Source organism: Hippopotamus amphibius, chromosome 6 (assembly GCF_030028045.1).
Source record: "Hippopotamus amphibius kiboko isolate mHipAmp2 chromosome 6, mHipAmp2.hap2, whole genome shotgun sequence".
Classification (NCBI taxonomy): Eukaryota; Metazoa; Chordata; class Mammalia; order Artiodactyla; family Hippopotamidae; genus Hippopotamus; species Hippopotamus amphibius.
This window is the reverse complement of record NC_080191.1, coordinates 154,840,638-154,867,894: the sequence shown is the minus strand read 5'-3', so window position 1 is coordinate 154,867,894 and position 27,257 is coordinate 154,840,638. Positions and strand designations below refer to the sequence as shown.

Genomic DNA, 27,257 nt, shown 5'->3' with positions numbered 1-27,257 from the left:
AAAGAATCTGTCTTGAAAAACTCAAGAACCTGGGCTACTGAAGATAAAAAGGAAAATTTAACATAGTAAACAAGTTTAGTAAACACCACATATATTTTTGGTTGTTAATAAAGACATGACATTCAAGAAAGTATGTTTTGTTTTGTTTCTTAAAGAGGAACCCCCCCAGCAAAACAAAACTCCTAGAAAACGCCTTGAAGAGAAAAAAAAAATCAGCCCAAGTTCTGTCCCTTTCAGTCAGAAGTGGCTCTTAGCACAGATCACAAATCCCCCTCCAACCTTTCACAAAAGCAATGCCATGTGCCTTGCAAGCAGAGTATGAAACATATGCCTTAGTTACTGAACTTGAACATTAAGCAGAATCACTGCAGAGCACATTTTGATGGGTTACTTCAATATCCACCTGGTCCAGTTTAAAGTATTTGTTTGTAGATCCAGTTTGTACATATCCCATAGGTATGTTAAACAATAAACTACCTGTTTCCTATTATTTTTTAAATGGCAGTTCTTGTAGCTCAACAAACCATTAAGATTATGAAGAGCTCTCTGGAAAGAAATTCTCAGATGAAGATATATTAAGGAGAAATCCTGAAGGTTAAACAAACCAAGTTCTTTTTTACTAAAATGGTAGGATCAAGTAGAATGTCTGTTCTGAAGAGAAGTTTCACTGTTTCCCCATGAGAAGAGGTCAAATTTTTCTGGACTGATAATAATTTAAAAACTAAGCCAATAAAAAATAAAATAAAATATACACCTTAAAATACTATAAAACTTGAAATAAAGTCAGGGCTTACAGAGTGGGAAACAGAGTTCTGATTTTTTTCCCCCAAAAGAAGAAAACTGTAACAGGTTTTAAGGGAAAAACAAAACAAACCAGAACTCTGAATATGGATAGCACTACACAGACTCTCTAGCACACAACACCACACAAAAATGAGTTACACGTCAGTAATGTCATCATGAGAGTAATTTGGCTGGGGATTTATACTTCCAGCAACAGAGCTCCTACGTCAAAAATGCATTAAAAGCTTATAATGTTGGGTCTTCCTAGGTGGCGCAGTGGTTGAGAATCCGCCTGCCAGTTCAGGGGACACGGGTTCGATCCCTGCTCCAGGAAGATCCCACATGCTGCGGAGCAACTAAGTCTGTGCACCACAACTATTGAGCCTGTGCTCTAGAGCCTGTGAGCCACAACTATTGAGCCCATGTGCTGCAGCTACTGAAGCCCATGCTCCTAGAGCCTGTGCTCCGCAACAAGAGAAGCCATGGCAATGAGGAGCCCGCGCACCACAACGAAGAGCAGCCCCCACTCATAGCAACTAGAGAAAGCCCGCACACAGCAGAAAAGACCCAACACAGCCAATAAATAAATAAATACATTTATTTAAAAAAAATGCTTATAATGTCAACAAGGACCCTCCCTGCCCCCCCCCCCCCCACAAAAAAAAGAGGGGATGAGGGGGAATAGAGGAAAGGCTGCATGCATGGGTCTATTACAGACATGATATTCAGCATCATAAAAATAATACCCTCCATGGAGTCCCCCAAATGGGGCAAAACCTATTTTTCACTGCTAAGCATGGGAAAGATTAACAGTGGAACAAATTCCTTGTAACTATAGCATCTCCCATATTTGAATGACAAACCTGTTCAATCTGATGCTATATGTTGCTATAACATTGAGAATTTGTATGAGTAAAGCAAAATAAAAAAAGGCTAAATTATGGACTTTAAAAACTGGAAAGACATCTGTTTTAAAGCCAAGGAGGTGTGATTCTAATCATTATTATATGTGACATAATCCATAGAAAGAAAGGCCAAGAAAAGAATCTTCATTTTGTTCAGTACTTAGGCTTGATGTTGTCCTAAGAAAAACAGTGACAATTCAATGAATGTGTCACACATATAATTAAAAAGTCCCCTTCTGGTTTCAAATGAATTTAAACAACCATCTCCCTTGGCTAATTTTTCTCCTACGTCAACAAACCTTCTATGTACAGGACCAGTTTAAATCCCTCCTCCCCTTCAAACACTAGATATGAACATCCAGGAACATTCTACAATGCAAAGTGCCTTAAGAAAGAGAAGGATTCTGTAGTGCCAGTGATATAACTGATCTGAGGAAGCTGGGACGCTGTTAACACTGATGGGAGCCAGTCAGGCAATGGTGGTTTGTTTTTCCTCAGGTGTTTCCTCCAACAACTGCATGATCAGTTCATGGAGGGGTTTGCAGATCTTTGCATAGCCGCCTCCTGTGAGATGCAGAATATCAAACATGTCGTGGCAGGAGATGGCACCATCCGAGTGCCCGAAGCCCCATCTGTATCTAGGAGCTGAACATTGGCAAGCTTCAGCAGGGAAACCTTGAGGAGCTGGTTCACCTTGGCATTCTTTTGCCTCAAAGGGTTGGGCTTCTCACCTCGAGGTAACGAACCCAGTACAATGATTTTGGGCTGTGGCTGCCTTGTGTTGATAAGTTGTACGATGGCCTCGATTCCACCTGCTACTTCCTCTGCTGTATTTTCATGGTTGTTTGTTCCTATCCAGACAACAATGACCTTAGGTTTAACATTCTCCAGTTCTCCATTCTTTAGTCTCCATAAAACATGTCTTGTTGTTTGTCCCCCAATTCCAAAATTCAGTGCATGAAGTGGGGAAGACGTTCTCACCGTATCTCATACTGCTGCATCAACTGCACCATGGAGTCCCCCACGAACAGGACATCTGGCTCCTTATCTTTGCAGTCCAGGACAAATCTGTTGTGCTAAGACATCCATCTGTCATCTCCTTGAATATCTTCCGCTGCATGTGGAATGGCTGCTGGGTTTGAGGCTCCTTGGCTCATTCTACACTCAGGCATAGGGTCCACGCAGGCCCCAAGGGGCTGCGGCGTCGGTGGTGCATCTGTCGCTCGCTCAGTCCCGGCCCAGCTTCGGCGTGTCCCTCCTCTGGCCCCAGCACCCCACTGCAGCCTGGCAGGCAGATTCTTAACCACTGAGCCATCAGGGAAGTCCCTCTCTTGACCATTTTTAGCTTAGAGTCTGTTTTATCTGAAGTCTGTGCCTGCTATTGTTTTGGTTACCATTTGTTTAGAATATCTTTTTCCATCTCTTCACTCGTAGCCTATGTGTGTCCTTAAAGTTAAAGTGAAACTCTTGTGGCTCACGGGATCTCAGTTCCGTGACCAGGGATTGAACCCAGGCCACGGGCAGTGAAAGCCTGGAATCCTAACCACTAGGCCACGAGGGAACTCCTATTCCATGTGTTTTGATTGGAGAATTTAATCCACTTATGTTGAAGGTAGTTACTGATAGATAAGAACTTACTATTTCCATTTTGTTAATTGTTTTGACTCTTTTGTAGATCCTTTGTTCCTTAAGCCCTCTTTTGCTATCTTCCATTGTGATTTGATAAATCTTTATGGCAGTACTCTTTGGCTCGTTTATCATAATCATCTGTGTACCTACTACAGGTTTTTCCTTTGTGGTTACCATGAGGCTTGTATAAAATATCATATAGTTGGACTTCCTAGGTGGCACAGTGAGTAAGAATCTGCCTGCCAAAGCAGGGGACATGGGTTCGATCCCTGCCCCAGGAAGATACCACATGCCATGGAGCAGCTAAGCCCGTGTGCCACAACTATTGAACCTGCACTCTAGAGCCCATGAGCCACAACTACTGAGCCCATGTGCCACAACTACTGAAGCCCCGCACCTAGAGCCTGTGCTCTGCAACAAGAGAGGCCACCACAATGAGAAGCCCGTGCACCACAATGAAGAGTAGCCCCCACTCACCACAACTAGAGAAAGCCCGTGTGCAACAATGAAGATGCAACACAGCCAATAAAATAAACAAATAAATTAAAAAAAATCATATATTTATAACATATTTTAAGTGATAATTATCTATAGAATGTATATTATGTGCCTGTGTTTATGCTACTCACTGGGAAATATAAAAGTAGAATAAAAGAAAGCCATTATCCAAGAGAACATGATAGTCTTCTGAGTTAGACAAGTGTAACTTAAGCTGGGGAGTGCAGGGTGGGCAGGGCTTCTTGGAAGATTAGTAGGAATCAGCCATGTGACAAAGAAGGAGAGGTTTGTGGCCAGAGGCAACGCATATACAAAGGAGATGAGAAGCAACACATTTGATATTTCTGGAATAAAGCGTTAAATTTGAAGTTGGATGTGTTTTTAGACTGGAAAATGGACAGGGACCAGATCTGGGAGGGTTTTGTTTGTCTTGATAAGGAACTTAGACTTTATCCTGTAGCCAGTAGGAAGCCATTGATAAGTGGTAGTATAAACATGAGATTTGCACTTTAATGGTGACTTCTAGCAACAACAGTATGGAATAAGAGTTGCTTCCCAGGAGGTAGAGAGAAGAGTTACAAGCTGTATTATTCTAGGTGGCAGATGATAAACACTTTGAAACGGGGCAGTAGTGTTAAGAACAGAGCAACTGGACAAATTCAAGAAGTATTTAGGAGGTAAATTTTGTCAGAATGTGGTGATAATAGGATGTTTGGAGATGAAGAGGAAATATTACAATATAGAATGAATTTCTAGTGTCTGGCTTGTGTGACTGATTAAATGGTAGATTAACTGGCACAGGGAATGCAGGAGGGGGAGCAAGTGTGGTGGCAAAAGAGGATGAATTAGGTTTTGATATTATTGAATTTGACATACAGATGGAGTTTGGTAGGCATATCTAATGCTTTGTAGAAGGACTTTGTAGAAGGTCTGGAGATACACTTATATGCTTAGGATTCAGTGTCATGGCTTATATGCGTAGGATGGGAGATGCTGTCTCAGATTTATTCATTGGTGGATTTTCTGCCATTAACACTCTCAGGAACTTGTTGCAAGTGATAGAAATCTAATTTTAACAATTTTAGGCACTAGGCTCACAGCAAGTGGACAAGGGGACTCCAATTTATAGCCACCTCAGAGAGAGAGGTCAGCAGTATTTTAGAACCTGGAAAGTAGATGTACAAGACTTAACTAACTTAGCAGACCACAGAAAGCTGAATTCTGTCAGTGTTCACCTGCCAGAGATGATCAGGAACACACCTGGAGTTAATGTTTTCTGCAGCAAGGGAGAACACACCCCAGAGAAATCTTAGAAGCATCTCAGTAAGGGAGAATTGGGAAAGAATTCTTAAAAGGTAGGGTTTTTGCTGCATGATTCTAAAGAAGGATTAGGGAAATGAGGTGCCATTTTTGGGTGGGATGTGGTTGAGAAATGGGGGCATTTCAGCAATTGGATATCTCAGAAATCTTTCTTCAGGAAACTGAAGGAAAAAAAAAAGGGACTGGGGATGTCATTGGTGACAAAGCAGCAATTACTTAGAAAAAAAGATTGTTAGTCATTTTTGCAGCTGTGGTATGGCCTTCTATAGAAATGCTGTTTATGTGACCTTCTTCATGTCCCTTGGAAACATTGTTTATGCTCTGGAGGAATATCACAGTCTGATTGCCAGCCGGGCTGTTTTTCATTTTCTCAAATCTAACTGCCTGTAAGAGGGTGACTCCAAGCAGCAAGCCAATTTTCACAGCAGTATCCTGGAAAGGCTCAAAATAGACACAACAAGCACAGGTATGAGTGGGACTGAAAATATGAGAAAGTCTGTATTAACATGAAAGTCTGCATAAGAAAAGAGTTAAGGCCTTGTTATGGACTGAACATTTGTGTCCCCCCAAAATTCATGTTAAAATCCCAATCCCCAATATAATATTATTAGGAGGTGGGGCCTTTGGGAAGTGATTCACTTGTGAGGGTGGAGCCTTCATGTTTGGGGTTAGTGCCCAAAGGGAGCTCCCTTGTCCCTGCCACCATGTGAGGACGCAGTGTGAGAAGACAGGTAATCTATGAACCAGAAAGTAGGCTCTCACCAGACACCAAATCTGCTGGCATTTTTTTTAATAGAGAACCACTTTATTTTGAGTAGTAAACAAAACTCCTTTATAACATAATAAACAAACCTTCCAGCAGTTTCTTCACAGTCCAAAGAACACAACCTCTGACTTAATTAGAATTTACACTTAACCTTAAATATATTAAAATCCATCCATGTCAACTTTGGAATTTTAATCTTGCCGTGAAATAGGGCAAACCTTGATTGATGGTCAAATTCCTAATTTTTGCTGTTCAGCCACTTTTCTTGATCTTGCTCTCTGATTCTGTACATTCTAGAGTGTTGAACGGATTTGTAATAAACTTCCAAGATGAAAGGGAATTTCTTGCACATTGTCTGAAATGTTTGTCTCCAAAAATGCCCACAAGTTCAGCTGCTAAAACTCCTTTAAAGATCTTCTTTGCCAGTGGATCCCTAGTGCCTCCATCCTGAAGTATGTACTTGCAGGGATCTGCTGGCATCTTGATCTCAGACTTCCCAACCTCCAGAAATGTGAGAAATAAATGTTTGTTGTTTAAGGCATTCAGTTTAGAGTATCTTTGTTATAGCAGCCTGAGTGGACTAAGACAAGCCTCTAGAATTTTTTCTCTTCTCTACGTAGCCAGGCTCCAATTCACTGGGCCAATAAAAGATTGGAAGTTTACTCTTTAGAGAGGTTGACTCAGAGACTGGATTTGGAGATATGAGAGAGAGCAAAGGGAAGGGAGGTCCAACTGAGAGTGGGAAGGAAAGTTTGCAGAGTTAATGGTTAGACTCCAGCCTCTTTCCCTCACACAGCTGTCAGAAGACTGATTTTCAGGCTTAGAAATGGGACACTTATTCTCTTGGGAAACCAGTTAATCCAGGAAAAAAATTTACAGATGTTGGCAGTAGGGAAGGTGGGCATCCAGGGAAACAGCTGTGTCCCAGCCTGATTGCCTTATTGTGAAGCCCACACTTAGCTTCCAACTAGCTTTTTCATGCTTTACTCTTAAATATGGACAGCACCCATGAGAGATTTGGGAAAAGCACTTAACATGAAAGAAAAAAATAATATAAACATTAAAAAAATTTACCCTGTGCTGCTTCTCTCTTTCGCTCAGGCCCGTGGTGCCGGCAGGGTGGGCAAGTGTCTTGGTCTTCATACTGCCAAGAAGCTCCATAGCCACCAGAAATGGCATGATAAACAGTACAGGAAAGCCCGTTTGGACACAGCCCTGAAGGCCAACGCTTTCGGAGGTGCTTCTCATGCCAAGGGAATTGTGCTTGAAAAAGTAGGGGTTGAGGCCAAACAACCAAATTCTGCCATCAGAAAGTGTGTCAGGGTTCAGCTAATCAAGAGTGGCAAAAAAATCACAGCCTCTGTACCCAATGATGGTTGTTTGAATTTTACTGAGGAAAATGATGGAAGTTCTGGTTGCTGGATTTGGTTGCAAATGTTGGTGACATTCCTGGAGTCTGCTTTAAGGTTGTCAAAGTGGCCAGTGTCTCTCTTTTGGCTTATACAAAGACAAGATCATAAGTTTTGATGATGAAAGCACGATAGTAATAAATTTTCACATGCCAAAAACAAACAAAAATTTAGAAGAAAAGAGATAATGCAAGGAGCAAAAGATGATATTGAATCTATGAAATGAGAAAAAATGCTCTAAAAACGAATATTCAACAGTCAAGGAAGAGTGTTTGGAAATTAAAAAGGTATTAGTTAAAGTAAAAATTAAATTTTTTATTGAAGTATAGTTTATTTACAGTATTAGTTTCAGGAGTACAACATAGTGATTCAATGTTTTTATAAGACTTTTTTTTTTTTTTTTTGCGTACCACACAGCATGTGGGATCTTAGTTTCCTGACCAGGGATTGAACCTGTGCCTCCTGCATTGGATGTGCAGAGTCCTAACCACTGGACCACCAGGGAGGTCCCCAATATTTTTATAGATTATACTCCATTTAAAGTTATTATAAAATAATGGCTATATTTCCTAGTGCTGTACAAAAAAAATGAAGACATCTTCACAGTAGAAAAAAAGAGAACTGAATAAGAAGAGAAAACAAGGAAATAGAATCATTTGAGCAGGTCCAATATTCAAGTAAAGGAGTTCCAAAAAGAATAGAAAAGAGAGGAAATAAGGGAAAAAATAAAGATGTCTCAGAAAAGTGCATGAGTCTCCAGATTGAAAGTGGTCACTGGATGCCTAGCAAAATGAATGAAACAAACAAAAAGCAGTGTGAGGTTTTAGAATATTATTGTTAAAGAGAAGATTCTAAAACTCTAGGGTTGGGGAGGGGCAACAGATCACATACAAAGGAGAGGAAAGTTGGACCACAATAAAGCAATGCCTTCAAAATTCCCAGGAAAACTGAAATCCAGTCTAACATTCTATACCTACCATACTTCCAATCAAATGTGAGGGTAGAAGACACGAAAGACTTCAGAATCCTTATGCCAATGTGCTCTTCTTCAGAAAGCTCTGGAGAATGTACTCCATTAAAATAAAGGAGTGAATCAAGGAAGGAATATAGGAACCTCAGTAAATAGGGAACACAACATAAGAGAAAGGTGTGAATTCCCAGGATGATGGGAAAATAATTCCTAGAACACAGTATTGTAGCAGGCCTAGAATAAAAATAACCTAAATTAGAGCAGGGAAGTGGAGCATTGCAGAGATGTCTACACTTAAAAATTAAGCAAATAGTTAATCCAGTAGAGTACCTGCTATTTTTTAAAGCAGTTCTGGCACAGAACTTGAAAGGAATTAGAAAATTAAGCCAAATGAAGCATTTATTAACTTCCAGGGAAAATTAAAAGTGCATGAGAAAGGAAATGGCTCAGGTGAGAGTAATAGTTATTTACAAAGTTGTTATATAAATACTAAATATTCGTTTAACCAAAACCAAAACCAAAACAACTGTATGGGGGTGTGTGTGTGTTTGTGTGTGTGTGTGTGTGTGTGTGTGTGTGTGTGTGTGTGTGTGGTGGAGGGAAGTTGTTCCCCGGAAATAGATGGAGGTATGAGAGATCTAAACACTTTTGATCGACTAAGATGCCAATGAAAGATAACTGACTTTGAAAAATGAAGTTCCCCTATAATCATGCTGTTTAGAAATACACAGGGGGAAAAAGAAGCTATAAAAAATACATAGGAAAGCATCAGATCCAAAAGGGTTAGATTGCCATGTGGGCCAGAAACTGGGTATGGGGAGGGCTGAAGCAAGAGACTGCTGTTGTGCATTAGAAGCCTAATAAAATGATTTAACTTAAGAAAAATATGTGCACATGTTACTTTGGTATAAGTAAAACATTGTTTTAAAAATCATGATAACTGAGAAAGGAAGGTGGGTAGGTGGAAATGACTAGAACCATGAAACAATTTCTCTCTCTCCTTTTTCTCTCTGTGTGTCTGATTCGTTTTGCTCACTGTGGATCAGGGTTATGGGTGTGGCGTGAAGGGCAGGGGAATGGAGGGGTTAGGGAGGGTATGACTACTAGCAGACACATCTTAGCTAGAGATGGCCCCTAGCAGTTCTCATTATTCTCATAGCTTGGCTGATTTAGAGCAAAGGATTCTTCCTCCCACCTCCAGTTAGTATGAGGGTGGCTTACACTTTTCTCTCCATGGTTCTCCAAGGCTAGTTTAGTGCCTTTAGGAAACTTCCTCCCAATGCAGATATACTTGGTGATTATGGAAATATTTGTAAAGATTTTATTTACTTGTGTTTGCAAATGTATTTCATTTTTGAGAACAACTTGGAACCTCATAATGCTTTCCAGTGTTAACAGTTGCTATTACTAATTTGGTGAGGCGATAAAAGAAAACAAGTAGATTAATGACCAATTTTCTTATACATATTAACAAAAGCATCTACTTATGTGGTACTACATCTTTTCAGTGTAGTGGTGCTCCCTTCTTGGCAGTAGTTGGCTTTTGCTACTCACCTGAGATCTTGTTATAAGTGAAAAATCTCAGGTCCTGGAATCTGAGAATCATTGTGTCAGAATCTAATTTAGTCTGGAGCCTGGGCTTAAAAAAAAAGAAAAATTAGCTCCCCAGGTGACTAGATTGTTAACTAACAATTTGAGCAAATCATAATTCTATTCCTCCTCATTTAATATTTCTGAGTTAACAAAAAGAGTATTTCCACAAAAGTGTATGCATATAAATCTCCTGGAAGTCTTATTTTTTTTAAGAACTATTTTGAAATACAGATTCACAGGGAAGTTGCAAACAGTATAGAGAGGTTCTATGTATCCATCACTCAGTTTCTCCCTGTGGTTACATTTTTTTGTTAAATTTACTGCAATATCCAAACCATGAAATTGATACAATGTGTTTGTATTGCCCTATGGCATTTTATCACCTATGGACATTTCTATCACCATAACAGCAATCAAAATACAGAATTATTCCATAACCATAAAGATCCCCCTTATGATACCTCCTTAAAATCTTATGTACCCCCTTCCCCCCACTTAACATTTAACCTCTGAAAATCACTCATCTCCATTTCTATATTTTTTTCATTTTGAGAATTTTATATACATGGAATCGTACAATATATGGCCTTTTGAGATTGTTTTCCTCATTCTGCATAATGCCCTTAAAATCTATCCAAGTTGTTGCATGCAAAAGAGTTTTTTTTTAAACTTACTTTGAAATAATTATAAATTCACAGGATATTGCAAAAACAGTGCAGAGAAGCCCTTTGTACCTTTCACCCCGTCTTCCCCACAGTACCATCTTAGATAATTATAGTATAGTATCAAAAGGTGCAATCCACAGACCTTATTCAGATTTAACCAGTTTTTTATTTGCACTCATTTGTGCATTCTTGTGCCTGTGTGTAGTTCTATGCAATATTTTTCCCTCTTGAAATTTTATTTTTTAAGGTTATACTCCATTTAAGTTTATTATGAAGTATTGGCTATATTCCCTCTGCTGTACAGTATATCCTTGTAGCTTATGTGTTTCATACACAGTAGTTTGTACCTCTTAATCCTCTGCCCCAATATTGCCTCTTTCTCCTTCCCTCTTTCCACTGATAACCACTAGTTTGTACTCTGAGTCTGTTTCTGTTTTGTTATATTCATTAGTTTGTTTTATTTTTTTAGATTCCACATATGTGATATCATATAGTATTTGTCTTTCTCTGTCTGACTTATTTCTTCATAATACCCTCCAGGTCCATCCGTGTTGTTGCAAATGGCAACATTTCATTCTTTTTTATGGTTGAGTAGTATTCCATTGTGTGTGTGTATATATATATAAATTTATATATATTTTATATATGAACCATATCTTCATTATCCATTCATCCTTTGGTGGACACTTACATCCATATCTTGGCAATTTTAAATGTTATTATGAACACTGGGGTGTGTGTATCTTTTCAAATTAGTGTTTTTTTCTTTGGATATATACCCAGGACTGGAGTTGCTGGATCATATGGTAGTTCTATTTTAGTTTTTTGAGGAATCTCCACAGTGACTGTATCAATTTACATTCCCATCAGCAGTGTATAAGGGTTCCCTTTTTTCCACACCTTCTCCAGCATTTATTGTTTGTAGACTTTTTAAACATCAAATTTTTTAAAATTAATTAATTTATTGGCTGTGTTGGGTCTTCATTGCTACACAGGTGCTTTCTCTAGTTGCGGTGAGCAGGGGGTACTCTCCATTGTGATGTGCAGGTTCTTCATTGTGGTGGCTTCTCTTGTTTTGGAGCACAGGCTCTAGACACGCAGGCTTCAGTAGCTGCGGTACACAAGCTCAATAATTGTGGCACGTGGGCTTAGCCGCTCCAAGGCACGTGGGATCTTTCTGGAGCAGGGATCGAACCCATGTCCCCTGCGTTGGCAAGCAAACCACTGCACCACCTAGGAAGTTCCTGTAGACTTTTTGATGATGGCCATTCTGACCAATGTGAGGTGATACCTCACTGTGGTTTTGATTTGCATTTCTATAATAATTAGTGATGTTGAGCCTCTTTTCATGTGCCTTTTCATTGGTTATCTGTGTCATCTTTGGACAAATATCTATTTCGGTCTACTGCCCATTTTTTGATTGGGTGGTTGTTTGTTATTGAGTTGTATGAGTTTTTTTGTATATATATATATTTTTTAAACTCTTTATTGGAATATATTTGCTTTACACTCTTGTACCTGTCTCTGAGGTACACCAAAGTGAATCAGCTGCATCTACACACATATTCCCATATCCCCTCCCTCCCGCGACTCCCCCCCACCCTCCCCATCCTGGCCCTCCAAGGCATCTCCCATGAAGTTGATCTCCTTTTGTTATACAGCAACTTCCCACTAGCTATCTATTTTACAGCTGGTAGTGTAAATATGTCTATGCTACTCTCTCACCTCATCCCAACTTCCCCTTTGCCCCTTACCCCAGCCCCGTGTTCTCAAGTCCAGTCTCTACTTCTGTATCTCCACTCTTGCCTGTCACTGGGTTCATCAGTACCATTTCTTCAGATCCCATATATATGTGTTAGCATACAGTATTTGTTTTTCTCTTTCTGGCTTACTTCACTCTGTATGACAGACTCTAGGTCCATCCACCTCATGACATATAGTTCAATTTCATTCCTTTTTATGTCTGAGTAATATTCCATTGTATATATGTGCCACATCTGCTTTATCCATTCATCTGTTGATGGGCATCTAGGTTGTTTCCATGTCCTGGCTATTGTAAATAGTGCTGCAATGAACATTATGCTACTTGTTTCTTTTTGGATCATGATTTTCTCTGGGTATATGCCCAGTAGTGGGATTACTGGGTCATATGGTAGTTCTATTTTTAGTTTTTTAAGGAACCTCCAAATTGTTTTACAGAGTGGCTGTACCAGCTTACAATCCCACCAACAGTGCAGGAGAGTTCCCTTTTTTTCACACCCTCTCCAACATTTATTGTCTCTAGATTTTTTGATGATGGCCATTCTGACGGGTGTGAGGTGATACCTCATTGTGGCTTTGACCTGCATTTCTCTAATAATTAGTGATGTTGAGCATCTTTTCATGTGTTTGTTAGCCTTCTGTATGTCTTCTTTGGAGAAATGTCTATTTAGGTCTTCTGCCCATTTGTGGATTGGGTTATTTGCTTTTTTGGTATTAAGCTTCATGAGCTGCTTGTATATTTTAGAGATTAATCCTTTGTCCATTGCTTTGTTGGCAAGTATTTTCTCCCATTCTGAGGGTTGTCTTCTTGTCTTGTTTATGGATTCTTTCACTGTGCAAAAGCTTTTAAGTTTCATTAGGTCCCATTTGTTTATTCTTGATTTTATTTCCATTATTCTAGGAGGTGGGTCAAAAGCCTCTTGCTTTGATGTATGTCATAGAGTGTTCTGCCTATGTTTTCCTCTAGGAGTTTGATAGTGTCTGGCCTTACATGTAGGTCTTTAATCCATTTGGAGTTTATTTTTGTGTACGGTGTTAGGAAGTGTTCTAATTTCATTCTTTTACATGTTGCTGTCCAATTTTCCCAGCACCACTTATTGAAGAGGCTGTCTTTTTTCCATTATATATTCTTGCCTCCTTTGTCAAAGATAAGCTGCCCATATGTACTTGGGTTTATCTCTGAGTTCTCTATTCTGTTCCATTGATCTTTCTTTCTATTTTTGTACCAGTACCATACTGTCTTGATCACTGTGGCCTTATAGTATAGTTTGAAGTCAGGAAGCCTAATTCCACCAACTCCATTTTTCCTTCTCAAGATTGCTTTGGCTCTTCGGGGTCTTTTGTGGTTTCCATACAAATCATAAGATTTTTATATTAACCGCTTGTCAGTCACATCATTTGCAAATATTTTCTCCCATTCCATAGGTTGTTTTTTGTTTTGTTGATGGTTTCCTTTGCTGTGCAAAAACTTTTGTTTGATTAGGTTTCATTTGTTTACTTTTACTTTTATTTATTTTGCCGTGGGAAACTGATCTAAGAAGATATTGCTAAGATGTATGTCAAAGGATGTTTTGCCTGTTTTATTCTAGGAGTTTTATGGTGTCGTGTCTTACATTTTGATCGATTACCTCGGGTAGTACTGTATAGTCCTTTTGAGTGGTAGCCTTTTGAGATTGGCTTTGTTTCACTCAGCATGATGCCCTTGAGGTCCATTCCATTATCAGTAGATTGTTCCTTTTTATTGCTGAGTGATATTCCATGTTATGGAGATACCACAGTTTGTGTAATCACTCATGCTTTGCTAGGCAGTTTGCATGCTTCCTGTTTTGCATATCGGAAAGGAATCTACTATGAATAATCATGTATCTAAACTGTGTAAAAACTTTTAAAAAGCCCAGGCTCCAGACTAAGTAAATAGATCTCAGGGGTGAAGTGCAGGCATCAACAACTTTTAAAAGTTTCCCAGATAATTCTCATATGCATCAAAGATTTCTAAAATTGCAAATTCTGGGACTTCCCTGATGGTCCAGTGCAGAGGGCACAGGTTTGATCCCTGGTTGGGGAACTAAGATCCCACACGCCACACAGTATGGCCAGGAAAAAAATAAATAAAATAAAATTGCAATTCTGCAAAAATAATTTATTAGTAACAGTTATCATTATTATGCACCTACCAAATGCTAGACATTGTACTCTTTTAAACCTCTTAATAATGCTATAAGATATATATTATTATTCTCTCTTTACATGTGAGAAGATTGAAGGGTGGGAGAAATAGTAAAGGTAGTAAAAAGGTATAAATTTCCTGTTATAAAAGAAATAAGTCCTGGGGACTTAAATGACTATAGTTAATAATACTGTACTGTATATTTGAAAGTTGCTAAGAGAGTAGATCTTAAAAGTTTTTATCATAAGGAAAAATTTATAACTATGCATTGTGATGGATTTTTTTTTTTTTTTGGCGCACCACACAGCATGTGGGATCTTAGTTCCCAACCAGGGACTGAATCCTGTGCCCTCTGCAGTGGAAGCACAGAATCTTAACCGCTGGACCACCAGGGAAGTCCCATGATGCGTTTTAACCAGACTTATTGTGGTAATCATTTTGCAATATTTACATGTTTTGAATTGTTATGTTGTACTCCCAAAACTAATACAGTATTATATGTCAATTATATCTCAGTAAAAAATTCTTTCCTTAGAGATATTGTTAAGCATTCTGTATCTTAAATTAATTGTGTTTCAAGAGAGAAAAATGTGTTAGAAGTTTTTTCTTTTTTTTTAAACTCAAAGTATTTTAGGATAAGAATCTTATAGGGAAAAAAAATCCCACAACTCATGGGTTATAAAGAAAAAGATCAACAGTATCTTATGCAGTTAGGAGCCAAGCGAGCCATGTGAATAATTCAGAGAGGCAAATTAACTGCAATAGGAAAATTTTTGGTCTAGTGTGGCCCTCTCTATCCATGCAATGCAAATCACATGTGAAAAAGAATATCTCTGTCTGGGGACAGCCAAATTCATTGACTTAAACTACCTTACTAAAGTCTGTGGCCCAGGAGAAAGTGAGGGGGATAGACTCAGAAACCTCTTTGAGTAGGTTTTTTGAGGATATTGTTCCAGTGTTTGACAATACCAAATGCCAGGGATGGCAGGGAGCATGGAATGTCCGTGGACTGACTTGATTATTGGTGCATTAAGATTCTGCACTTCCACTGCAGAGGGCACAGGTTTGATCCCTGGTCAGGGAAATAAGATCTCGCATGCCCTGTGGTGTGGCCAAAAATTTTTAAAAATAAAGTAAAAAGAAAGAGAGAGAACATAATGCCTTCAGTTGTGCCTGTGAAGTTTGAAGTGTGAGCCTGCCCATTCTTCCCTTCCTGACTGCCTGTCCCATGGGTTTTGGACTTGCTTAGACAGGCTTCATAGTCAAATAAGCTAATTCCTTGTAATAAATCACACACACGCACATGCACACACATGTACATTCTGAAATGGAAATGATTAGTGGGAGCAGCAGTTTGGGAAGGGGAGATCAGAAATTCTCTTTCAGATGTGTTCTGTTTGAGATAGTTTAGACCTCCAAATGGAGAGGTCAAGTAGGCACCTAGATAGCTAATAGAGACATGCTGGTGTGGTTCAGTTACGTTCTCTTTCCTAACAGGAGTCAGCTATATAAAAAATGTGTTATTGTTCATAGCAAGGAGCCAAGGAAAGGTTTTTTTGTTTGTTTGTTTGTTTTTACTGAAAATCCATCTCTGACTGTAACTTACTGACAGGGGAGAGGTTAGTAAAACAGCCTCTCACACCACAAGATACATTCTTTTTTTAAAATTAATTAATTAATTTTATTGGCTGTGTTGGGTCTTTTTTGCTGTGCACAGGCTTTCTTTAATTGTGGTGAGTGGGGGCTATTCCTCATTGTAGTGTCTTCTCGTTGCAGAGCACGGGCTCTAGGCATGCGGGCTTCAGTAGTTGTGGCACAAGGGCTCAATAGTTGTGGCTCACAGGCTCTAGAGCACAGGCTCAGTAGTTGTGGTGCACGGGCTTGGTTGCTCCGCGGCATGTGGGATCTTCCCGGACCAGGGCTTGAACTGGTGTCGCCTGCATTGGCAGGCGGATTCTTAACCACTGCGCCACCAGGGAAGTCCCTGGAGCACTTTTATAAAATCTGGAAAGCCAGTTTTTTTCTCTCACATGAGACATCGGTAGTTATGGTCACTACTGTCCCCCTTTTCTTACCAAGGAACGGAGGCTCAGATAAACTTCAGGGAATTGCTGAAAATTAAAGTATTGGGTGGGCCAAAAGTTTCCTTTTTTTTTTTTTTCTGTAAGATGGTTCTAGTAGCACTTAGTTGTCTTTAACTTTTTTTGAAACAGTTTTGTTAGATTGTATGTGACAGCTGCCATATCAGTGTGCATTTAAAATAAGACTTATCAAAATTGGTGAATTTTTGTGTTGCCATTTTAGTAGTGAAGATGGAAGAATAAAAGCAACATTTCCGGCATATTATGCTTTATTATTTCAAGAAAGGTAAAAACGCAGCTGACGTGCAGCCGGTGGCGTGGGGTGTTGTGCTGGCGGGTCCTGGCCCCGGGCTCCCTGGCTCAGACTCCCGTCCCCCCACTTCCACACATAGGCATCTCTCGGGACAGCTGGCACAAGCGTCACAAGACCAGGGGCAAAGGAAAACCCCACGAGAAGTGGAAGTATGAGCTGGGATGCCCCGCTGCCAACACCAAGATTGGCCCCCGTCGCATACACACAGTCTGTATGTGGGGAGGCAACAAGAAGTATCAGGCCTTGACATTGAATGTGGGGAACTTCTCCAGGGCTTGGAGTGTTGCACATGCAAGACAAAGATCATTGATGTTGTCTACAATGCGTCCAACAGTGAACTGGTCTGTGCCGAGACCCTGGTGAAGAACTGCATCGTGCTCACTGACAGCACACCCTACCGACAGCGGTACGAGTCCCGCTGCCCTGCCCCTGCGCCGCGAGCAGGGAGCCAAGCTGACTCCTAAGGAGGAAGAGACTCTAAACAAAAAACGATCAAAGAAAATTCAGAACAAATATGATGAAAGGAAAAAGAATGCCAAAATCGGCAGTCTTCTAGAGGAGCAGTTCCAGCAGGGCAAGCTTCTTGCATGAGTCGTTTTAAGAGGCCAGTGTGGCCAAGCAGATGGCTGTGTGCTAGAGGGAAGGGAGCTGGAGTTCTGAGGAAAATCAAGGCCTGGAAAGGCAAATAAATCCTCTTCCCTCCTATCTTAGCTCATGTAATAAAGGTGTTTATTGTTCTAAAACAAAACAAAAAACAGGACTTCCCTGGTAGCACAGTGGTTAAGAATCCACCTGCCATATATGTGAGTTAGCATATGGTATTTGTTTTTCTCTTTCTGGCTTACTTCGCTCTGTATGACAGACTCTAGGTCCATCCACCTCATTACAAATAACTAAATTTCATTCCTTTTTATGGCTGAGAAATATTCCATTGTATATATGTGCCACATCTTCTTTATCCATTCATCTGTTGATGGGCATTTAGGTTGCTTCCATGTTCTGGCTATTGTAAATAGTGCTGCAGTGAACATTGTGGTACATGTATCTTTTTTTTTTAAGACAAATTTAAAAAAAAGTTAATTATTTAACTAATTTATTGGCTGCATTGGGTCTTTGTTGCTGTGTATGGGCTTTCTCTAGTTGTGGCAAGCGGGGGCTGCTCTTCATTGTGGTGCATGGGCTTCTCATTGCGGTGGCTTCTGTTGTTGTGGAGCATGGGCTCTAGGGGCATGGGTTTCAGTAGTTGTGGCATGTGGGCTCACTAGTTGTGGCTCTGAGGCTCTAGAGCACAGGCTCAGTAGTTGTGCACAGGCTTAGTTGCTTTGCCGCATGTGGAATCTTCCTGGACCAGGGATTGAACCTGTGTCCCCTGCACTGGCAGGCGGATTCTTAACCACTGTGCCACCAGGGATCTTCTACATGTATCTTTTTGGATTATGGTTTTCTCGGGGTATATGCCCAGTAGTGGGATTGCTGATTCACTTTGTTGTACAGCAGAAACTGGCACAACAGTGTAAAGCAATTATAACCCAATAAAGAGCTGAAAAAAAAAAATCTGCCTGCCAATGCAGGGGACACAGGTTTGATCCCTGGACCAGGAAGAGCCCACATGCTGTGGAGCAACTAAGCCCATGCACCACAACTACTGAGCCTGAGCTCTAGAGCCTGTGAGCCCACATGCTGCAGCTGCTGAAGCCCATGTGCCTAGAGCCCGTGCTCTGCAACAAGAGAAGCCACCACACTGAGAAGCCTGTGCATGGCAACGAAGACCCAACACAGCCAATAAATAAATACATAAAACCAAAACCCAAACCGAACAGAAATGAGCAAACAAGCAACAAAAAAACACAGCTGAAACACAGAAAAGGATTTGTGCAGTGTATGGAAAAGGTGCCGCGACTGATTGAATGTGTCAAAAGTGGTTTGTGAAGTTTCATGCTGGAGATTTCTCGTTGGATGGTGCTCCACGGTCGGGTAGACTTGTTGAGGTTATAGCTGTCCAATCAAGACAGTAGTTGAAAACAGTCAACGTTATACCATACGGGAGGTAGCCAACATACTCAAAATATCCAAATCAAGTGCTGAAAATCATTTGCCCCGGCTTGGTTATGAGAATCACTTTGATGTTTGGGTTCCACATAAGTTAAGCAAAAAAAACCTTGACCATATTTCTGCATGTGATTCTCTGCTGAAACATAATGAAAATGTTCTGTGTTAAAAACAAATTGTGGGGCTTCCTAGGTGGTGCAGTGGTTAAGAATCTGCCTGCCAGGGCAGGGGACACGGGTTCAAGTCCTGCTCCAGGAAGATCCCACATGCCACAGAGCAGCTAAGCCCATGTGCCACAATTATTGAACCTGCGCTTTAGAGCCTGTGAGCCACAGCTGTTGAGCCCACGTACTGCAACTACTGAAGCCCACGTGGCTAGAACCCACGCTTCACAACAAGAGGAGCCCGCGCACCGCAAAGAAGAGTAGCGCCTGATCACCGCAACTAGAGAAAGCCCATGTGCAGCAACGAAGACCTAGCACAGCCAATAAATAAATAAATAAACTTATAAAAACAAACAAAAGTGAATTGTAATGGGTGATGAAAAGTGGATACTGTACAACAATGTGGAATGGAAGAGATCGTGGGGCAAGCGAAATGAACCGCCACCAAATATACCAAAGCCTGGTCTTCATCCAAAGAAGATGATGTTGTGTATATGGTGGGATTGGAAGGGAATCCTCTATTATTACCTCCTTCCAGAAAACCAAACGATGAATTCCAGCAAGTGCTGCTCCCAGTTAGACCAACTGAAAGCAGCACTCGACAAAAAGTAACCGAAATCAGTCAACAGGAAATGTATAATCTCCCATCAGGATAATGCAGGACTGCATGTTTCTTTAATGACCAGGCAAAAACTGTTACAGCTTGGCTAGGAAGTTCTGATTCATCCTCTATATTCACCAGACATTGCACCTTCGGATTTCCATTTATTTTGGTCTTTACAAAATTCTCTTAATGGAAAAAATTCAGTTCCCTGGAAGACTGTAAAAGGCAGGGACAGTTCTTTGCTCAAAAAGATAAAAAGTTTTGGGAAGATGGAATTATGAAGTTGCCTGAAAAATGGCAGAAGATTGTGGAACGAAAAGGTGAATACTTTGTTCAATAAAATTGATGGTGAAAATGAAACATATGTCTTATTTTTACTTAAAAAACCGAAGGGACTTTTTGGGTAGTTATAACCCAATAGCTAGTTATGGCAGACCTGGTTAGAAGCAGATCTCTTCACTGAAGCTCAGTTCTCTGATTCTAAATCCTGGTTGGCATAGGAATCATTTATCATGCTTTCTAAAAATATAAACATGTGACCCACTTCAAATATGTTTCATCAAAGAACTTTCAGATAAGGGCCTTTAAAATAAAACAAATAAGCCATTGACAGAGGGATGAATAAAGAAGATGTGGCACATATATGCAGTGGAATATTACTCAGCCATAAAAAGGAACAAAACAGTGCCATTTGCAGAGATGTGAATGGACCTAGAGATTGTTGTACAGAGTGAAGTAAGTTAGAAAGAGAAAAACAAATATTGTATAATATCACTTATATGTGGAATCTAGAAAATGGTACAGATGAACTTATTGGCAAGGAAAAAAATAGAGACATAGACACAGAGAAGGGACTTATGGTTCCCAAGGGGGGAAGGGGGCTGTGGGGCGAATTGGGAGATTGGGATTGACATATATACACTACTGTGTATAAAATAGATAACTAATGAGAATATACTATTTAGCACAGGGAACTCTACTCAGTGATCTGTGGTGACTTAAATGGGAAGGAAATCTAAAAAAGAGTGGAGATGTGTATATATGTATATATAGACGTGTATGTATATATGTTGTGTACAGCAGAAAGTAACACGACATTGTATAGCAACTATACTCCAATAAAATTAATTTAAAAAAATAGTAAAATAAAATACATACAACTCAACAAGTAGTTCTAAATGAGAGACCAGGATTGAGGATCACTCAGTTAGTCTACAGTGTATTATTCTAAGCAACCTTTAATTTAGACTTTGTAGGATTAAAGTCTTCGCAGAGTTTAACCAAGTTCACAAAGGTCAGCTGAAACTTCTTTGAGCTTCCTCAGGGTGGAAATGCTAATTTACCCAATATGTTAATGCCTCAGTTCAATCTGCTAAGGTGTTTTCTTATAATTAGTCTCCTGCTTCTGAATGGAGAAAGCGTTTCCCAAAAGACCGTTCCTTCCTTTGTGACTGAACTTTCAAATTAAACTTAGTCATCTCATCAGGTGAATTTCCATGACTAGTTTCTCCAAGTTGAAAACCTCTTGGTGTAGTGAGGGATGCACCTGATGGGAATGTGTAGAGATAGTCATCTGCACATTTATGAAATAAGGATGATGCCCAACTCATGAGCACTTCTCACTTATTACAAAAGAGAAAATTGCGCTTTACAGGTAATTTAAAGCAGGGACTCAAATGTATTAAATTCTGAGGTGCTTTTTCTAAAATTTCAGTAGCATGTGCTCACTCCCTGATGGGCATTTCCAGCCCTTCTCTAAGAGGTCCTGCTGTACCTCTTCTTTTCCCAGGAGTTTAGTCAGTCCAGACCAGAGTGACCCCAGGACTAACCTTCCTTAGACACGGCCACTTAGAAGGACCCTCTTGCATTTGTCTGTCATTCATTATTCTCCAACATATTTCCCTACCTCTTCCTCTAAGAGCTGACTGCACATTAGAATCATCTATGAGCTTAAAAAAAATAATTGATGCTGAGGTGCTTACTTCCAGGACTTTAATTTATGCTGCTTTTATTACCATGTGTTTGGACTTCTATAGTAGCTTCCCCACCTTTAGTATCCTACCAATCCATTCTACATATTTCTGACAGGTGACTTTGTCTAAAACCCATCTTGATGAATTTAAAAGATTAAAGATTAAAAAAATGACCTGTATCTTCACACCACGTACAAAAATTAACTCCAAATGGATCAAAGATGGGAATTCCCTGGCAGTGCAGTGGTTAGGACTCTATGCTTTCACTACTGAGACATCCCATTTACCAAAGATTGGAAGAAAACTTTTGCAAATATACCCTTGATAAGAGACTAGTATATAGAACATAAAAAGAGCTATTACAACTTAATAATAAAAAGACAAATAGCCTAATTTAAAACAGGCAAAGAAGAGGCATTTCTCCAAAGGAGATACACCATACTCAATAAGCACATGAAAATATGCTCAACATCATTAGTCATCAGGGAAACGCAAATAAAAACCACAATGAAATATCACTTTATACCTACTAGGATGGTTATAGTAATAATAAGAAGATAGTGACAAGTGTTGGTGAGGATATGGAGGAACTGGAACCCTCATACATTGTTGGTGGGAATGTAAAATAGTGAAATAGCTTTGGGAAATGTTCTGGCAGTTTCTCAAAGAGAAACACAGAGCCATGTGACCCAGCATTTCCACTGCAAGGTGTATATACCCAAGAGAATTGAAAACCTGTACCCACACAAAAACTTGTATCACAGTGTTAAGAGCAGCATTATTCATAAAGCAAATGTGGAAACAATCCAAATGTCCATCAGCTGATGAATAGATGAATAGAATGTGGGACATCCACACAATGGAGTGTTATTCATCAATAAAAAGAAATGACGTACTGATACATGCTACAACATGGATGAACTTTGAAAACATTGTGCTACGTGAAAGAAGCCAGTTCCAAATGACCATATATTGTATGATTCCATTTATTTGAAATATCCAAAATAGGCAAATCTATAGTCACACAGTAGATTAGTGGTTTTCTAAGGCGGGAGGGGGAAGCGGTATTGAGGAGGTAATGGTTAGGGCTGTGGGTTTCTTTTTAGGGTAATGAAAATGTTCCTTGTTGTGATGGATGCCCACCTTTGTAAATGTACTAAAAGCCACTGGATTATACACTTCTAAAAAATGATCTTCTGAGTTCTTTTGAGTGCCTTAGGCTGGTTTTTGCTGTCTATAATTAGGGCTTCTCCTCTGTTCAAACTTTAGTTTTTAGTTTGAGTTCTAGTTTCTTTTATTCTCTCCACTGTACTAGGTCTCAGCCAAACTGGACTTTCCAAGGTTTCTCAAACAAAAGCCTTGTACTTTCCTTTCTTGTTGTAACGCCCCATCTGCCCCCTTCCACCTGCCATGGCTAATCTTCAGAAGTCCAAGAGAAACGCCTCCTCCTCTGTCTCTACCCCTTTTAATTCCCACAGTATTTTTGCTTAATCTTCTAAGTGCTCAATTATGATAGAATATGGGGAAAACCTTGCCTCTCCCCCCACATTCTTATTTTCCAGTTTGCTTCCTTTTAATTGCTTCCACCCTCTCTTCTTTTTTTTTTTTTAAATCCATTATTTTTTGGGGGGTACACCAAGTTCAATCATCTGTTTTTATACACATATTCCCGTATTCCCTCCCTCCTTCGACTCCCCCCCCACCCTCCCTCGAGTGCCCCCCACCCTCCCCGTCCCAGTCCTCTAAGGCATCTTCCATCCTCGAGTTGAACTCCCTTTGTTATATCACCCTCTCTTCTTAATGACTGCAAAATATGTGAGAAATATAGTCAAAATGACTATTTTTTTTTTTTTTTGATGGGGAAAGAGTTTAGAGAACACTTGTAATTTTTGTTTTGCTTAAGCTATTTGCGGGAATGTTTGTATGTTGGGTAGTGTGCTTCTAGAATCTGACCATCAAGGTCAGGCTGGCCCAATCAGATACGGTGAGAGAAAGCTGGGGGTGAGTGAGACAAGATTCTAGGTATCAGCTGTACAAGCTCCCCATTTTTGGAGTGAGTTAGGACAGCAGGCACACAGAGACCATTTCTAGGCTGTGAGTCCTCCCACACCGTCAGCTGCCTGCCTGGCGCCTGGTTGGAGGAGGCTGCAGGCCCCTCCTGGATCAGAGAGAGGAACAGTAGGACTGCCCCTTGGATTGCGTGGCCTAGAGTGTCCGCCTCTTCCTTCACACAGGTGTCAAGGGTACTTTGCAGGTGGTGGTAATAAAGCAAACGAGGGACCTAATTATTTGTCCTTAATCACATGTGTTGGTTTTAAAATTAGAACTCTAAGAGGGGAAGCAGGAGTACAAAACCCTACTCAGGAATCAGAAAGAAAATTTGAAGTCTGTCAAATGTGCAATTTTTTAAAAATTAAAAAATTAAAGTATAGTTAATTTACAATGTTGTGTTAGTTTCTGGTGTATAGCAAAGTGATTCAGTTATACATAAATATACACACATTCTTTTTCATATTCTTCTTCATTATCAGTTATTACAAGATATTGAATATAGTTCCCTGTGCTGTACAGTAGGTCCTTGTTGTTTATTTTATATATAGTAGCTTGTATCTGCTAATCCCAAACTCCTAATTTATCCACCTCTGCCCCTGTCTTCTTCTTTGGTAACCATAAATTTGTTTTCTATGTCTGTGAGTCTGTTTCTGTTTTCTAAATAAGTTCATTTCTATCATTTTCATAGATTCTGTGTATAAGTGATATCATATGATATTAGTCTTTCTCTGTTTGACCTACTTCACTTAGTGTGATAATCTCTTGGTAAGAGTGTGCCAGTAAAATTAGGGTCTCAAATTTTATCTTTTACGAAAACTTGACAATTCAAGAATTGTTTTAGTTGAATTTATCTCCCCACCCTAAATATTCCTAAATTAAGATTTTGGAAAATTATGTAAGTCTCAGGTTAAGGTAATCAAAACTGAAGTTTGACCAATGTCCCAAAGCATTACAATTTTTTTTCATTAAAAATTACTTAATACATGCTATAGTAACATATTTCAACACTGAGGAAGCAAATATCCTTCAGTATCTGGTTTGTACGTTACAGCATTTAGCTTCTCCTCTCTTGTGTTCTATGTGGAGAAACAGTGTACCCTGCGTAGAACATGAGCTTTGGAGTTAGACAGACAAGCCCAGATACTAGCCTACAGGGTGTTTTCCCTGGAGTTAATTTATTAATCTCTCTGCGTCTGTTTTCACATCTGCAGTACTCCTGAAAGGATTGGTATGGGGATTAAATGAGATAATAATGATTTAGCATTGAGTGTTTGACACTTGGTTAAGTTTTAACAGTGGAGAGCTAAGTAGAGAAATGTGTGCAGATGTTCTCTTCTGTACTCAATTATAAGCCCTTTCAGGTTAGCAGCCTTGTCTTACTCAGTTCCCACAATGCCTAACAGTAGCAGAAGCTCAATAAATGTTTGTTAAATGAATGAGTGAATGAATGATGGTTTATTTGAGTCCCTGATATAAATGAGTAATACATTTTTTGACAGTGAGGTTTTATTTTGTGTCTTTCTTTTCTACATGGTTTCCTTTTTTTGTGAAGTCATTTTGTTTTCAGACAAGATTTGAATGAAGCTTTACATGCTCTGGATGCCTTACTTGCAAGTGTTCCCTTCCCACCTTGGTGAGGTAAGGCAGTTACTTATCTTCCCTTACTGCCAGTGGTGGAGACTCAGAGAACACAGGGATGTATTACGTCGCAGACTTTGCAGTGAAATGAGCGTTAAAATGTTTAGGCCGCACAATAATAGAATTAATTCTTTTTTTTTAAATTCTGATAAGCTCTCTTTCTTTCTGCTCTTCTATTCATGTATGGGAAACCTATTAGATAAACATCACCTCTAAAGTTCTTATTTCTTGTTAAAGACAGCACTTCCCAGATAAGAAATGGTATTCTAAGTAAGAAGCATCAAAAGAGAGAAACAATCCAGGTGGGAAATTGCGGGAGATGATCAATAGTGTTATTTAGCTTTGCCACTCCCCCCAACCTTTTAAAACAGTTTTACTGTAAAAGGTCGCACACTTTTTCAGAAATATGCATCAACTTATTAGCACAGCTTAACAAATATTTAATATAAAGCAAACACCCATGTAACTGGTACTCAGGTTAAGAAATGAAACACTGTGAGCACTTCATCCCAACTTCTATCCTCTCCCAAAAGGTAACTGTTATCCTTCTTTTATGTTAATTGTTTTCTTGCTTTTCTTTATAGCTATACCATATATGTGTGCAATATCTTTAAACAATGTTGTGTTGTGTTTGCCTGTTTTAGAACTTTATATAAATCAGGCTGTATATATTCTTTTGTCTCTTGCATTTTTCTTTTTTGCTCAACATTATGTTGTATGTCACTCATATTATTGCATGTAGTTGAAATTCATTAATTTCGTTGCTGAGTGATATTCCTGCATGAATATACTATATATTTTTATCCATTCTATTGAAAATAGATTGCTTCCTATGGACATTTTCATATGCATATTCTGGTTTGTATGTAGACACATTTCTCTAGGATATATGCCCAGGAATATAACTGCTACATCACTGGGTATCTATATCGTCAATTTTTCTAGATATCATCAAGTTGTTTTCCGAAGTGGTTGTACTGATTTACAACCTCACCAGCAGTGTATGAGAGTTCCAGTTGTTCTGCATCTCTATCAACATTTGGTATTTTCTTTCTCCTTTTTCTTTTCCTTCCCTTACATTTTCCCTTTCCTTCCGATCCCAGTACCAGTATAATATATATCCTTGTGGTTGAAATTTTCACTTCCATGATGACCAAAGTGATTTAGTACTTTTCACTGAAGCAACTGCTTAAGTCTTACTCTTTTTTTTTTTTTAATTGAATTGTGTGCCTTTTTCTCAATAGATTTGGCTTGTCTTTCCTTTCATGAGTAATATAGGTGGATGCTGATAGAGAGCAGAGTTCTCTGGTCATATCACATCTTTTAGAAAACTGCCAAATGAAGTTTAAGTTATTGTGTGTGTGTGTGTGTTTGCGCACAGGAGCTTTATTGAGTCAGTTCTCCTTTTCAGATGTTACTTCCAGGCAATTCATGAGTTTTCTGCCCTTGAGACTGGGCAAGAGATGCTTGGTAAGATTTAAGTAAGTGCTATCAAGGGAGGGCAGAGGAATATGCCCCACCTGCCACCTGAATCAGGAGATCACTTAATGGAGGACATCAAAGGATGTCCATTGCCTGGGGAAGGTCTCCAGTTAATCATTACCTAGAAGTAGAGAGCAGAATGGTCTGGTCAACCTCCCTGAACTGGTGAATCCCCTTTAATCAGGGCTTTGAAGACATTTAAATTCCCATTAGACCCATTAGTTCATCTGGAAACTAATGTTTACTTGGAAATGAGACAAATAAGAAGGGGATCCTCTGAAACAATCCTCTAGAGGAGTGTATCGTCACTACCCTTAAATAAAGATAAAGCGAAGAAGGATAGAGAGGAAAGTAGGAAAAAATTATTTGCAATTTCTGATAAATAAGCAGCTGGAGCATTTCTGCATGTCTTTAAACATAATTTTAAGAGAGCTG

General features: G+C 39.5%; 2 protein-coding genes and 3 pseudogenes across 2 annotated transcripts in view; 3 read left to right on the top strand and 2 right to left on the bottom strand.

The window, feature by feature from the left end:
- The window catches only part of KCNMB3 (potassium calcium-activated channel subfamily M regulatory beta subunit 3), a 90,551-nt gene that overhangs the window by 13,979 nt on the left and 49,315 nt on the right, over nucleotides 1-27,257 (top strand). Inside the window, exon 3 of the mRNA XM_057738270.1 lies at nucleotides 14,774-14,895. The gene's annotated coding sequence lies outside the window, so the exon portion shown is untranslated. The remainder of the gene's footprint in view (nucleotides 1-14,773; nucleotides 14,896-27,257) is intronic.
- Nucleotides 2,158-2,845, bottom strand: LOC130855170 (platelet-activating factor acetylhydrolase IB subunit alpha2-like; annotated as a pseudogene).
- On the bottom strand, nucleotides 6,140-6,381 carry LOC130855004 (protein CEBPZOS-like; annotated as a pseudogene).
- Nucleotides 6,848-7,457, top strand: LOC130855172 (40S ribosomal protein S23-like). Its single transcript, XM_057738271.1, has one exon. It carries the CDS (start codon nucleotides 6,910-6,912, stop codon nucleotides 7,426-7,428), a length of 519 nt encoding a protein of 172 aa, XP_057594254.1. The 5' UTR covers nucleotides 6,848-6,909; the 3' UTR covers nucleotides 7,429-7,457.
- On the top strand, nucleotides 15,624-21,068 carry LOC130855003 (40S ribosomal protein S8-like; annotated as a pseudogene).

Coding starts and splice junctions, on each gene's coding strand:
- LOC130855172 (XM_057738271.1), top strand. CDS start 6,910: ATGAGAGATTTGGGAAAAGCACTTAACATGAAAGAAAAAAATAATATA.